Source organism: Clarias gariepinus, chromosome 18 (assembly GCF_024256425.1).
Source record: "Clarias gariepinus isolate MV-2021 ecotype Netherlands chromosome 18, CGAR_prim_01v2, whole genome shotgun sequence".
In the NCBI taxonomy this organism is placed as follows: domain Eukaryota; kingdom Metazoa; phylum Chordata; class Actinopteri; order Siluriformes; family Clariidae; genus Clarias; species Clarias gariepinus.
The window spans coordinates 5,486,743-5,502,816 of NC_071117.1; the positions used below are offsets into that span (position 1 = coordinate 5,486,743).

The 16,074-nt window shown below is 38.8% G+C and overlaps 1 protein-coding gene across 1 annotated transcript in view; it reads right to left on the reverse strand.

Moving 5' to 3' along the window:
• Positions 1 to 16,074, reverse strand: part of LOC128506995 (sialoadhesin-like) — a 444,701-nt gene that overhangs the window by 320,999 nt on the left and 107,628 nt on the right. The window contains exons 11-12 of the mRNA XM_053477610.1: positions 6,148 to 6,405; positions 5,813 to 6,061 (exon numbers count right to left, since the gene is read on the reverse strand). Coding sequence (XP_053333585.1) covers positions 5,813 to 6,061; positions 6,148 to 6,405 — 507 coding nt within the window. The remainder of the gene's footprint in view (positions 1 to 5,812; positions 6,062 to 6,147; positions 6,406 to 16,074) is intronic.

Consider the following 16,074-nt stretch of genomic DNA (forward strand, 5'->3'; position numbering starts at 1 on the left):
CCTGTGGCGAGACACAGGCAGAGAGGGGACACCGAACACGCCCTGTGGCGAGACACAGGCAGAGAGGGGACACCGAACACGCCCTGTGGCGAGACACAGGCAGAGAGGGGACACCGAACACGCCCTGTGGCGAGACACAGGCAGAGAGGGGACACCGAACACGCCCTGTGGCGAGACACAGGCAGAGAGGGGACACCGAACACGCCCTGTGGCGAGACACAGGCAGAGAGGGGACACCGAACACGCCCTGTGGCGAGACACAGGCAGAGAGGGGACACCGAACACGCCCTGTGGCGAGACACAGGCAGAGGGACAAACACATAACAGGACACAAACGATGCGTGGAGCTGAAACTGGACCCTAGAGAGAAGGGAGACCCTAGAGAGAAGGGAGACCCTAGAGAAGGGAGAGACCCTAGAGAAGGGAGAGACCCTAGAGAGAAGGGAGACCCTAGAGAGAAGGGAGACCCTAGAGAAGGGAGAGACTAGAGACGAGAGACCCTAGAGACGAGAGACCCTAGAGAGGAACGGGACGAGGGCTAAAGACATGGCAATCAGCTAGGCATGGCTTTTAGCAGTTAGCTACACATACACCTAGCTAAGCATGTCTTTAGCCCCAACATGCACTAAGCTACACTTACCTAATAGCTTAACACACACTAGGGAATGGGGCACAGAAACACAGACAAGGGATACCCAGTAGATGGGCTAGGCTGAGATCACGTCAGAGACTGGGCTAGGCTGAGATCACGTCAGAGACTGGGCTAGGCTGAGATCACGTCAGAGACTGGGCTAGGCTGAGATCACGTCAGAGACTGGGCTAGGCTGAGATCACGTCAGAGACTGGGCTAGGCTGAGATCACGTCAGAGACTGGGCTAGGCTGAGATCACGTCAGAGACTGGGCTAGGCTGAGATCACGTCAGAGACTGGGCTAGGCTGAGATCACGTCAGAGACTGGGCTAGGCTGAGATCACGTCAGAGACTGGGCTAGGCTGAGATCACGTCAAAGACTAAGCTGAGGACACATCAAAGGCTAGGCACACTGGGCTACTAGGGAGGTAGGAAACACAGGACAGCTAGAGACACAGAGGGGCTATGGCTAGAAGCATGCTAGTTACTGTAACTCAACATAGATTTTAGTTAGACATGCTCCTAGCCACACACACACCTACCTACTTACCTGCTCTAGCTAAACACAAAAACAACAGGAGGACAGGACTGAATTAGCTCCACTAACACAGACACACACAAGATACACAGAAACATTGCCAATAAGAGAGCCCAAGTCAACACAACTAAAATCAAAGTACAAACTAAACAAATAACAAAACAGAACAAAATGCCCACACAAATGACAGTGGCGTTACCAAAAATGCTCGACCCAGTTTCCCAGTCTAAACAGCTATTTATAGATTGATTGATGGCTACCTCGGTTTAGGTGTGCACCCGCATCACCTGACCGAGGTGCCTGCTGGGAAACTGAGTCGGCCAACAAAACTACAAAATAAAAACAGTGGCCTCTAGTGGCGGACCCTTACAAACAGTGTGGGGGAATTTCAAGGTAATTGTATGATAATGTGAAATCTGGACACTGGCTCTTTTACACGAATGGATGTTCATAAGAAAACTACACTTCATTCAACAGTCACAGGGTAATATAACTATAACACAAAGCTGCATGAATCAAACATTATTGTTTCCCTTAAAGTTCCGTTATGATGACCAATCAGTACCAGTAGCTGATTTTTTCTGGCTTTGTGGAGGAACATTATTAAGGGCAACATTACCAAAAAGTTGGAGAGGAATCTGTGCTAGAATCCGGATGCTTCAAGAAATGTCAATAGCGGGCTGGAATATAGACCAGCCTGCACAGCGTAACTCAAAAGACCATCATAGAATGAGAAGGGCTTATCAGGCAGATCCCAACGTGTACATAGATTCAGTAGGCCAACCCAGGGGTATACCTAATGAATTTAAAGCCAGAGATGAGGTAAAATCGGGATTTGAGTCTATTTTTTTATGGATAACACCTAATAAAAATACTGAATGGATTAACTATATTTACTACAATCAACAGAGATTTATTAATTATACCGAGGATGCTTTGGCTGCTTTAGGAGAACAATTAGTAGCTACTAGTACAATTACCTGGCAAAATAGACAAGCATTAAATTGGTTATTAGCTGAAAAAGGAGGTGTATGCATTCTGTTTGGTGATCAATGTTGTACATATATTCCTAATAACACAGCACCCGAAGGAACTTTTACTAAAGCCATGAACCAACTAAAAAATCTGAGACGGGAAGTAACTGAAAATGCTGGGAGGGATAATAAAATATGGGACTGGTTAGATCTAAAACTGGGAGCTTGGGGAGCATGGTTTGCTAAATTTGGTATGTTCTTGGGATTTGCTATATTAATAGGAGGATTGTTGTTCTGTTGTGTGCTTCCTATATTAAAATCTTTGGTCATAAAAGCTACAGTTCAACAAATGGAAGTATTAAAATTTGAAAAAATACCCCTAACCAATGACAAAGACATTTATGACTCTGACTGTGATTCACAAGAATCAGAAGAAGATTCAAGCACCTCGGACGAGGACGAAGAAGATGATTAACGATGAGCCATGCCTTGGGTGAAAGCACTGGCCGGGCCTCTCCCCAAAAGGCGACCCTCTACGATGCGCAAAGTATCTGGGTTGAAGATCCAAATATTAGGACACAGCTGTTTGAAATTATATTTGCTTTTAAAATTGTACTGTATTATGCATGGATCAGTTTAAACTCTATATATGTTATCCAGATTATTTAGCTTAATGTAATCCTAGGAAATCACTGTATTACTCATATATGCATGTCATGTTATTGTGTTATGGAAAGTACTGTATAAGGTAAAGGAGGTCGAGTCTTTTACTCTGTCCTAGTCAAATGAGGGCGGAGAAGTTTGGCTCGATCTTCGCTAGAGTACAAATACATGGGTTGGTCATTGATAAAAGTCCAGTGATTTAAATTAATCACTAGCTAGTGTAAGAAGGGCTAGCACATGGATTTACACTCTAGATAACCAGTGATATGGGACTTATAAGCCCCAGAGGGGGGGATATGGAAGTAAATTTTATTTGATTTTATTTGATTTTATGTAAATTTACACCCTTTTAAGGAATAAATGGTAGCCCATATGAAAGTACTCAGAAATGTGTGTGCGAAGCTGCACGTATAGGCCTGAGATTCTGCTTGCATAAACAATCTGATATATACATTGAGGCCCCTAGACTGGGGAAGCTTGATGAACTCCAGATGTTTAGGATGACATCGTTGCATGTAGAATGAATTCTTTTGTCCTGGTTGACTATATAAGTGGGGAGCCGACGGGACAGTGTTGCGATTCTGCAGTCTCCCCCGGCCGTTATTGCATGATAAGTAAAGGTCGTGATCTTCTGAAACCAAAGCCTGGGTCTTCAATCAATTTCCACGACAGCAACTTGTTAATAAACGTTTTTTTATGTTGAGGAGCCTGTTTTTTATTTTTCATTTCTTTACAGTGTATGCTGTCTCAGCTGACTGATACATTATATAGTAAAGATGCAGCTTTGAAATAACAACACAGTCAACAGTGTCGGAAATATTAAATCAAACTCATCATACATGAAATCAACAAAAATAACAAACTGCATTCATGTCGTGGTCATCGTCTATTGGGGGCACACACTAAAATAATTATATTTATTTTTACACTTTATAATTTATATTAAATTATTTGAGCTCACACAACTGTTTTTTGAGATTCTCTGTTAAATGCAACACTTAATCACTTCATTAACACGGCGTATCCCAGTGTTTAACACTCCTCAGGCAGCAAACTGACAGGTGGCACTGATGCTTTCACAAGCTACCTCCACTCACTTATTATGTTTAGAGGTAAGAGTAGGGCAGACTTTTCTTTAATTATTTCTGTACATGTTACCTTCTCCTCCACAATAAATGCTCTCATCCTCTCTCCAGTCTCACATTCTGTTCTAAATCATGTTGATCAGATTATTACAGCTCTATTATAGGGGCTTTAAACAGTTGTGTTGGAGCAGTGTGATTAGGATGATGTCATACACCGAGTCACACATCTTGTCTGTGGGTATGAAGCTTCCACACAACTGCTTCTGATTTCACCACTGTTTAAAACGACAAAAACCTCTAAAAACTCCCCACTATAACATACTGTACGGCTCTCAGTGTTGTAAAAAGTGATGTCACACGTTTTCCTCTGTGTAGTCCTACTCCTCGCTGAAAGTAAGAGTAAGAAATTTCATAAAGAACTTTTATGTCCCACTCTGAGGTAGGAATATTTTCAGTCCTGATTAACTTTGAGCGTGATTCCTTTGAGTGTTTCCGAGATGCCTAATAAAAACGAATTTTAATAGAATATATATTTACAATATAATTATAATTCAGTTAGATAATAATCATCAAATTTTTACAAAAAAGTATATTCTTGTGTAAACACTTACTGCAAGTGTGTGATACACATCATCAGATGTCCGGCCTGTGGGGTCGAGAGCTGCGTACGTGTCGTCTTTATCACTCAGCCCAGCGTTCTGCAGAGAGGAGGGGTGGAGAACATGAGCAGGTTCTGCTGAAGATCTTTACTGTAAGAGTTTATTATGAACAAAACACACACCTGATGGACATTTCTGTAATAACTCACCTGATAGTCACCTTCATCTGCCTTTTTCTTCTGTCTCTTGCATCTGCTCACACAAAGTCAAATATTTATCCATCGGAAGCATCTTCAGAGTAATTAGTAATGAATTTATCAGCAAAAATAAAGAGACAAATGTGATAAAGAGCAGTTGAAAACTTTTACTAATTTTGTCATATCATTACTCTCTGACACACAGGGTCATCTATAACAAAACATTACATTTGAATTAGTGATGTGTCTGTGGTGAACGATATTGCTCTTAGAGCTGCTCTTTTGTTTTTTTTCTCTTCTTTTTCCTTTTTAAGCTACATGTGATTGTACATGTCATGATGTGTGGAATTAATGTGGAATTAATTAATGCAGAAATAAATGTATTTGAAAATAAATAAATAAATAATAGTTGAATTATTAAATACGTAGATGAGTAAATGAATTAATAGATACTGTAGGACAAAAACAGACAAAATCTAAACAGAATAAATAATTTTAGAAAAATAAGTAACTTGTTAAATGATTAAAAACATTTTATGTTTTTATTTTTAATTTTTTTGCCATTTTTGTCTTGTGCATTTATTTATTTTGGAATAGGTGTGCACATTTATTATGATGATGATGATGATGATTATTATTATTATTAGTATCATTAATAATAATAATAATAATAATAAAAGTACTTTTCAGCCATGCAAACATTTCCCTGTAATGTTTAGTTTATTTTTTCTCCTCTCATTAAAACTCAACTAACATGTAAGTGATAAAGTGCATATTTAAATTACCCTAAAATCATACCATAAAGTGAAGCTTTATTTATCTTTGGTGCAAAAATTATGAAATATTTAGGTCCAGACTTTTGCTAAATGAAATGAATCTACACTGATATAACCAAAACAATTATCTCTCAAAACTGAAAAGTCAAACTGCTGAAATATTCTCACCTCAGCCTGAAGAGAGAAGAGAGAAAAACTCCAAGACCAAAACATCCAACTCCAACAGCTACATGAGGAATCACAGAACCACTTCCTAGGACACACACACACACACGCTATTTAAAAGTTTCCCCACTCTGGGTGATATCTAATCGAGCAGTGATCAAACAGAAATAAATCATCGCTCTCACCATTTAAAGTGACGGACACTGCAGCTGATCTCTCAGAGCCGTGTTTATTCTGAGCCTCGCAGTAGTACTGTCCACTCTGTAGAGCTCTGTAACTCTGTCGAGATCCTACAGCTGAGAATTCATTCACCTTAAACCAGGTGTAGATCTCCACAGGTGGGTTAGCATCACTGCTGCAGGTCAGAGTCACTGAACTGCCCTCAACTATCTCACAAGAGGGACTGATGGACACGAAGACATTCTTTGGGCGATCTACAAAGGACAGAAATGTTGCACTTTAAAGATAATCTATTAACTTTTATCTGTTATTGGCTTTAAAAGATTTATCACTAACTTACACAGAACATTCAGAGTTACACTGCTGGAGTCCTGATGTCCGACTTCATTACTGCACCTGCACTTGTACTCTCCACTGTCCTCAGAGCTGATGTTGGAGATGGTGTAGGTCTTTTCATTTCCTATTGACGTCATCTCCTTAAACCAGGTGTAGATCTCCACAGGTGGGTTAGCATCACTGCTGCAGGTCAGAGTCACTGAACTGTCCTCCACTATCTCACCAGAGGGACTGATGGACACTGAGACATTCTTTGGAGGATCTACAGGGTTCCATGAAAAGGGTGTGAAAAGCAATTAATAGCCAGAAACAGTGAGTGTATGTCAGTTTCTTATTTTCTTAGTTTTTCATCTCACTGATTGAATGAAACATTTTGTGTGAATATAAAACACACTTCTTTGACCTTACAGTCATAATTCTGGGAATATCTTTACAGTATATGTATTCAATAATAATTCTGGAAGACCTTCATGACATTAAGTTTGTATGTGCTTGTATTATTCCCTTTTCAGGGTCAACATATCATTCTCAATATATTTTGTATGCCTTAATGCTTAAAGTTACTTGTTTCTTTATTTATTTAATTATATGATTTTATATTAAACACATTTTCATCTGCTACTATCACAAAGATAGTGAAGACAGTTCCAAAAATGTACATAAAGAATACAACAATAACAAGACAAAAGACAGCATTAAGTGTGAATGCGCATCTCTTTGTTCACAGGTGTGACTTTGCATAGTGTTAATATACGTATTCAACATTCAACATATAAGAAGAAGGTAAATAAATCTCACATCTGACTCTGAGTGTGTGAGCAGGAGAGGGGAGATGTTTATATCCTCTTACAGCACAGCTATAACTGCCTGCATCCTCACTGCTGACCGACTGCAGGTGGACTTTATTGCTCTTGATGGTGTTTGTGGTTAAATTACGGCTGTTTTTGTACCAGATGAATGTTGGATCAGTCAGACTGCAGGTGGTTTTACAGGTCAGAACGGCTGATTGTCCCTCTGTCACTTCTGCAGGAGCGATCACCTGAAGATCTTAAACACAGAGAGACACATTACATCAGGAGAACTGTACTAATGCCAGTAAAGTGTCAACTTTAAATACTCCCATGTTTTAAAGGACAGTGAAACCTCGGTTTGCGAGTGGTCCGCCAGATAAGTAAAGATTTTTTTTTAATTTTGACTTAAAAATCAACAATTCTTGGTTTACGAGTACAGAGTATCATGCGATTCTTGTTCTGACGCCGAGCATCACATGATCACAACTGAGCTAATCATCTCCTCTGCTGGGTCTTAGTGCCCGTCTCTTACTGGTATAATCAACATCTGTGCACGCGTGTACTGTTTACTATAACCACGTGAACGCGCGTGTGTGTGTAAAACATATTTTGTTTTGTGTTTTAAAGTGTACTGTTTACTATAACAGATGTGTGTGCGCACGTCTAAAGCAAAAGAAAGTCTCATTAGAGGTTAAAAATCCATGTTCTCCCTCTCTGATTCAGCCTGTCGTTATACAGTATGTGTGCGCGCGGGTAATTTAACACCGTGCCAGTTCACACACACTCTCTCTCTCTCTCTCTCCCTCTCTCTCGCCTTTAATGTGTGTGTGTGTGTGTGTTTGGTGTGTCCAAATCCCCCCTCCCCCTCTGCTTCGCACACACACAAACACAAACACACACACACACACCGCCTGCTCGTACAAATGGAAACACCTATCCGTTGGGATTTATTTTTACTTTGTTTTAAATGTAAAGTGCAGGTTAATTAGTTTTATTTTTACCTTATATTTTGTATTAATAATTTTTATGTATTTATTTTTTAGGCTGTGAAACAAATAATTAAGAGTTTTCATTATTTCTTATGGGAAAATTAAATTTGATTTTAAATTTAAATAATTGGTATGAATTATTATCATCATCCAAGGTTCCACTGTACTAGTTTTCTATCTAATAACATTCCTATTATATTTATTTATTTATTTATTTTTGTTAGTAACCTTTTCCACTCTGCAGGCTTATCATTGTTACTCAGGCACCTATAGATGGTTTATTTTGAGAACATGTTAGTGTTAGGGCTCCCCCTATTGGTGCAATTCTGAGTCTGCACCCTTCGGACAACTGTTTGTTGTTGGACTTTTGTTTTGACTTTGTGTCTCACTGTCTTGTGCTTCCTGCTTTTGTTCATAGGTGTCCCAGTTTAGTGTTCCTGATTATTATTATTATTTAAACTCCTATGTTAAGTTTGTCCTTGTCTTGTGTCTTTTTAGTTTATCTCTGTTCTGGTTCACTGTTGGATTTATTACTGTTTGTCCCCCAGTTATTTAGTTCCTGATCCTGATTCCTGTTTTTGTTGTCCTGGGGTCCGTTCTTCGTACGTCGCTAACTTAGTTAGCTGGATTTGATTGTTGTGGATTTGTCCTGATCCTGGATTGTTTCGTTCTTCGATGCGCTTCTCGCATTTGTTGTCATAGCAACATATCCGTAAGCTTGAACCTGCTCGGGAGCAGGTTTATTTCATGTAAACAGGATTTAGCCTGCGCTCCTGGCGGGTTATTATTGGTTGAAATGGCGAAGTCACATCTGATTGGTTAAAGAGCACGAGTGACTCTCGTGGAAAAAGAAAAGTATATGCCCCCTGTCATGCCCCCCCACACACACACATAATCGCTATCAAATATTATATATGAACATAAATTCATAGGTTTATTGTTATCAAATATGATATTACTATTATAATAAACCCTAGGCACGAGACAGCCGTCAAGACCATTATTACAAATTCTTGTATAATGTTTATTTTGTAACACATTTATCTTTCAGGGGTTTGTCATAAAAATATAAAAATAAATATTTATATATATTAAAAATAAAGATTTTATAATGATAAATTGGACGAAACAAATTTTATTATAAAATAAACAATATAAAAGTATACATGTATTTGAAAAAAATATTAATATTTCTATTTTTTCATATTCAACATATTTATTTTCATATTGCTTATTTTATTTTATTGTATAAAATCATCATGTATCATGTAATTTGTAATTTGTAAACCATTAACTTATGAATTTATGTTCTAAAATAATATTTGATAGCCATTATGTAGGGGGGCAATCCATGGCAGGGGGGCATTTCAGCACATAACACGTGTTACAAAAAAAAGTTGAGCCGCTTTTTTTCCATTTCGTCAACCAATCGGAGGGCTTGTGATCAGTGTTTCTACTGTCGATGCATGTTGCCTTTTAAACCAATAATACTAGACAACTCAGTCCAGATATACTAATCATCAACAACAGGTGTGCTCGAAGAACCGACTTAGCCAGATCATATTTAGCACGATGATCTCATCTTACATGTGTCAATTCATCTCGGATGTGTCAAGCGACGTATGAAGAACGGACCCCTGATCTTGGTTAGTGTTTGTTTATTTTCACTTTAATAAATGTCTACATCTGTACTTACACAGTGAGACTCCCATATGTGACAGATAAAAATCTTTATTAATCTGGTACAAAACTCTGACCCTCCTGTATCTAAAGAGAGATTCTGGCCTGATTGATGATTTTATTTACCTGTAACAGTGAGAGTAACTCCAGGAAAACCTGTCCATCTTTCTTTGTCTACATTTGTTATGATTCTGAAGTAGTACACATTTTCATCTGTTTTCTTCACGTCACTCAGTCTGAGGGAGAAGTGTTTCTGTTCATCTCCTAAATACTCCACTCTGTCTAAGTAACCTGGTTCATTACGCAGATCAGTCTCCTGTGTACCCTGAACTGGGTTTATGAACCAAAAAGTCTGTGTCACTGTAAGACCTGTTGGGTGTGTGTACGAGACGTTCATAAACACTGTAGATCCTTTTAAAGCACAGAGATGTTTCCGGCTGTACATTCCACTCCATACATTCCCAAGAGCTCCTGAAACATGACACATGAAAGAGGTTATTAGAGGTCATTATTCTGTGCCCCATAAAACACTGAGTTAGTTTACAGCTTCACTTCTCGCCTCTGGAACTCTGGGTTGACTCAATATGTGCAGATAAGAACATTTGTCTATGAAGATATATATATAAAAATAAATTACATTAACCTGCACCTTACCTTTACAAAAAAAGTCAAAATAAATCTGATTAATTAAATTAATTAAACAGATAAGTGTTTCCGTTTATGCGCACAGGCACTGTGTGTGTGTGTGTGTGTGTGTGTGTGTGTGTGTGTGTGTGTGTGTGTGTGTGTGTGAATATAAACATAAGACTCACCTGTGATGATGAGGAGGAAGATCAGACAAAGCAGATTCCTGTAAGCCGTTTTAAGGAACATCATTCTTCTATAAAGTTTCTAAATGCAAATAAAACATAAACTTAGATTATAACAAGTAATAACAAAAGGGACTTTTTTATACATGACTATGTGGGGAGATTTTATTAATGTAATGAGTCTCCAGTTTCAGCACTTTCTAACAGTCAGAGGTTTTTTATTTCATACATAACAATCAGACTGAATTCTATAAATATTAGGAATAGAAATATTAAATACAGAAATATTAATTAATTACAATAACTAACATTTTATCAGCTACAAATAAAACCCTGATGATGAATTCATTAATCCCAGCTCTATTCACTGTAACTACTGCATGGAAATATGGGCTCGTCATTCACTGATTTATATATTAATTAAACTGTCGTTATTATAATCATGAAATAATTTTCAAACACATATCTAAAGAACGTTAAATAGAATACAAAAGTCATGAGCATTTTACAAACTAGGTGTCTGTAAAATACCAAATTATAAGTTTTAAACCTTTTAATCATCTGTTTCTATGTACAGAATGTGATTTATTCTCATAATAGAGAATGTTTGTATTATTTTTTAAATGCTCCTGAACAGAGACCCCTAGTGGTAGTAAAGTGTAATCACTAGCTGAACAGTTAAACAGTTAGAGTTGAGTAACACACATTATATCCAGTACAGATAATAATACACTGATCAGCCATAACATTATGACCACCTGCCTAATATTGAGTAGTTTCTCCTTTTGCCACCATAACAGAGATACACTGTGTATTCTGACACCTTTATATCACAACCAGCATTAACACTTTCATCAGTTCATCTGCAGACGAACAAATAAATAATCTGTAAGTTGCTCTGGGTGTTTGTTTAACACTGCACATGTAATTAAATGTGTTGAATTAAACAGACTAGAGTAAATAATCCACTCTGTTCATGTTCATTACACTTCAGTCAGTAACTGATTCGCTTCATCACTACTGATGACATTTTATTAAAAACTCTCACTAAAACATGCTAAAATATTAAAGTTCAAATCAAGATCAAATGTAGGGGGCGTGTCACCTGGTAAATACATGTGTAGCACATAGCACACAACGTCTCTCACACACACAAACACACACACACACACACACACACACACACACACACACACACACACACTGCCCTGAAGTGATTTTCAGGATGGGACAATCGTCACTGAACGATGCTACTGGTGATTGAATGATCAACACTGTTTGATTCTAATTCATATAGAAGTTTATAAAGATAAAATTTTATTATATCTCTGTGCTTTGTTAATTGTTTATTTTACAAATAAACAATTAATTGACAGTCTAAAGATCTGAACAGTAATCACAAAAAAACTTTCACACAATATTTCACTCTTCACACAATGTGACAAAAAAAATTCTCAAAAACCAAAAGTGTCTACCTCTCTCACTTTGACCAAACCAATTCAGAAGAAGAAACCTCTAAACTAATTATTGCATTAAATTACTAAAATTTTTAAAATATAGAACATAAATAAACATTTCTTGAAGTGTTTTCTCACTAGTCCCTTGGCCCCGGGACCAGTTGATTTTTGTCCGTGAGCATACAATCGTTCCAAGCTCGGGAACCAAACCCTGGACCGATTACAGAGGTGGTCTCGGGAATGATTCATGCGTTCCTGATCACGGAATGGCGGGACATGCGTACGCAGAACTTGTGCTCAAAAAAGGAAGTGACGTAGTTACTGTTTAACTCCGTACACAAACAAACTTGCCTGCAATCTCTGAAGTGATGCCAAAATACAGTTTTTCCTCAAAATTTAGATAGACGAAAACATCCAAAGACAATTGGACACTACACATAAAAACTCAGATATTTACGGAAATATCCATAAGTATTTACACGTGCGAGTTGACAGCAGCACTAAGCTAGTCCATGCAGAGTTAAACAAACTGCAGCTCGAGCAGCACGAGGTGCGATACTGAAGTGAGAAAAAGATAAATAAAAGGTTAAAAACCATCCAGTGTGAGAGTCGGAACCCCTCTGTCCCACAACACCATCTACCTTGTTCAGAAGAGAGCCTGCAAGCAAGAATATTAAATAGTAACATTATTACCACAGTTACTTTACTCATCATTTGATGCAGAAACTTCATGTATCTACTCCAGCACATCTTAGAGGCACTTATGAAAATTAAAATGCTGATGATCCACATAAGCTTCGCACACAATTTCAGGTTATATGTGATTGCTCTGTGATTGCTGTGACAAAGTTTGGATGTTGGGAGGATTAAATTTGTACCGGCTGTTATGGTTTCAACCTTCAACTAATTTCTTGCTTTTATACTTTCTTGCAGACGAACACTGTAAAAAATACACACTAAGACCTCTGACAGTAGAACAAGGCTAGCTAACAACAGAAAAAAGAGAAAAAACCTGACATGCAAGAGCAGGAGACTCATGATGCCTGGATAAAATCTCAAAATTTAGATGGAAGAGCGCTGACTACAGATACAGAGGAAGGAACATCAAGAGATTTGTTAATTTCTCTTTGGTTTTTAACAGTTTAATTTCATACTGCCTTTCCTGTCACTTTATTTCTGATCAATAGAACAGAATGAACTAAATGGCTCAAAAGAACATTTGTTCATTTTGAAGAACGAGATTCAAAAAGCTAAGTCACTAAAATGAATTAAACTTCCCATTACTCTTACAGAGGATCGAGTTCACAGAGACACACATGAGGGGAAATAAACCCAGCCTTGTAAAACACAAGACAAACACAATAATTAACTTCTAATTCAAACACTTCCATTATAAAACATACACACAGGTCTCAAATAACACATTAATACAACTTTTTGACAGTTATTAAACACTTTAACACTAAATCCCTCTTTCCCTCGTCTTATGACACATTTAGCACTTTTACACATGCTAGCATTAGCCCATCATGCTAACTAGTTCAGTGCATGCAACATGCACGCGGCCTACTCAAAACTGACTCATAATGAATAATTTCTAAATGATATGGAATTCATATTTGAACATTTACTCACCAGAGTGACACAAAATGATATAATCAGACCAGTGGATTTATCACAGCGCTTTAACACTCTGGAATCCGCTCCATATACTGTACACTCCTCTAATCTCTACTCCACTCCTCTAATCTCTACTTCACTCCGCTAATCTCTACTCCACTCTTCTAATCTCTACTCCACTCCTCTGGTCTCTCTTTCACTCCTCTAATCTCTCTTTCACTCCTCTAATCTCTACTTCACTCCTCTAATCTCTACTCCACTCCTCTAATCTCTCTTTCACTCCTCTAAACTCTACTCCACTCCTCTAAACTCTCTTTCACTCCTCTAAACTCTACTCCACTCCTCTAAACTCTACTTCACTCCTCTAATCTCTACTCCACTCCTCTAATCTCTACTCAACTCTTCTAAACTCTACTCCACTCCTCTAATCTCTACCTCACTCCTCTAATCTCTACCTCACTCCTCTAATCTCTACTCCACTCCTCTAATCTCTACTTCACTCCTCTAATCTCTACTCCACTCCTCTAATCTCTACCTCACTCCTCTAATCTCTACCTCACTCCTCTAATCTCTACATCACTCCTCTAATCTCGACTTCACTCCTCTAATCTCTACCTCACTCCTCTAATCTCTACTCCACTCCTTTTATCTCTACCTCACTCCTCTAATCTCTACTCCACTTCTCTAATCTCTACCTCACTTCTCTAATCTCTACTTTACTCCTCTTGCTCTCTTTCCAGTGATAACACTTCAGTCTGACACATCAAGTTTAAAAGCTTCACTTTACAAGTGCATTTAGTCACATTTCTCACTAAACTAATGTTTCTAAAGGAAAGTGTTATGTTTTTTTTATGTTACTTTCTTCTCATGCTGCGGCAGCGCCTGCATGACCTGTGGGCGGGGCTTACGAATGCGCTTTACGAATGTGATTTAATTAGGTCAAATTGGGAAGGAAAGGGTTAAAGGAGAGAGGACGGAAAGAAAGGGGTAGGAAGGAATGTACACGTGCTGGTCCGGGGGCAGTGCCACGCTGGAACGTGGGCACACAGCTGGCGATAGGTCGTGGTGGGCGAAGTTCTTAGAACGCTGCACGCTTCCTCGTGACGGCGCTTAATTTCCCGGCTTTTTCCTCTTTGGCGGCGGGGCTGTGAAGGCGGGCTCGGCATGGGAGTAAAGGTGCCGCGGGTGCTCGCCCTACTCGCATGCCACTCTCTCCTGCTCGACCGCATCACGTCTCTTCCCAGACTCCGGACTAAACTCCGAGCCTTGCTTTTATAATGCGGAGCTCGAGATCATATTAACGGTAATTATCGCCAGCCGACCTGAATATAGGCAGCTCCGTCCCTTTGCGTACCTGCAGAAGGGGGTCTTACTAAACATTGGACGTCGGATAGATGTGCAGATCACGTCTATATTGGGTCCGTCGGTCTATGACCAGTTCTGGACATCTATTCGACGTCCAAACTAGGTCCACTATTTGAACGTCCAACCATGACCCAACTTGGACGTCATTTTGACGACCTAATCTGGCTTTTTTTTTTTTTTTTACGTCATTTTGACGTCCAAAATAAGGCCACTATTTGGACGTCCAACCATGACCCAATTTGGACGTCATTTTAACGTTCAACATTTGACCTAATCTGGCTTTTTTTTCGGAGGTCATTTCTACGTCTATGGCAGTGGCAGTAATTGTGTTTTACAAAATAGTGCCTATCAACATATGATTATACATATGAATACAGATTATTTATAAACAAACAAGATTTATTATCTGTATGACTATTTATTTATTTGGTAGACCATATATCTACCAAAGGCGGGGCGACGGCTGTCATGCATTGCGGGAGGGTTTCTGTGTGTTCACCATGTTGGGGAAGTTTGTTTGGGCTAGTGGCTTCGGCCATGTTTGTGTATTAGGGTTTGTGAGACCTGATAAATGTTCCCTGGTTCATGCTAAGGCTGAATTAGGTGGGGGTTCTGGGTGAATGTGTTGCTCATGCTATAGAGTGCTGTGTGTAAATAAAGTACTCCTAATAATTAGCATTGGGCAGCAAGCAAACTCACTCCTTCTCCAAAATTCTTCCGGCGGTATACTGCTGCAATATTAAAATGAATAAGTAAATATATATATATATATATATATAAATTTATGTAAACTATATTTTATATAAATAAATCATGGTAGCCTATTCACCTTATTCCTATCTTACGAAAGACTGTAATTGGGCATCCAAAAATTACATGGAAAACACGTTCCACAGACGTCAACATTTGACGTGCGGTAGACGTAAAAAAAAAGACGTCGTCTGGCGTTACAAAACATCCCCATCGATGGACGAAAATTGGACGTCCAAAAATGACATGGAAAAGACGTCACGATGACGTCACGTTGCGCAGTGGGGTGCCGCCTATCCAGGGAGCCTACGGAGTGAGTGAGGAGCGATAGTAGATTTTGGCGCACACCCATCACAGGCGCACGCCGTGACAGCACAAAAGCCCATAACTCAGTTAATATACAAGTGAGTGATGATACACAGCCTTTGGTAAGAAGTGATTTTATAAAAGTGTAAAATAAACCATTTCCC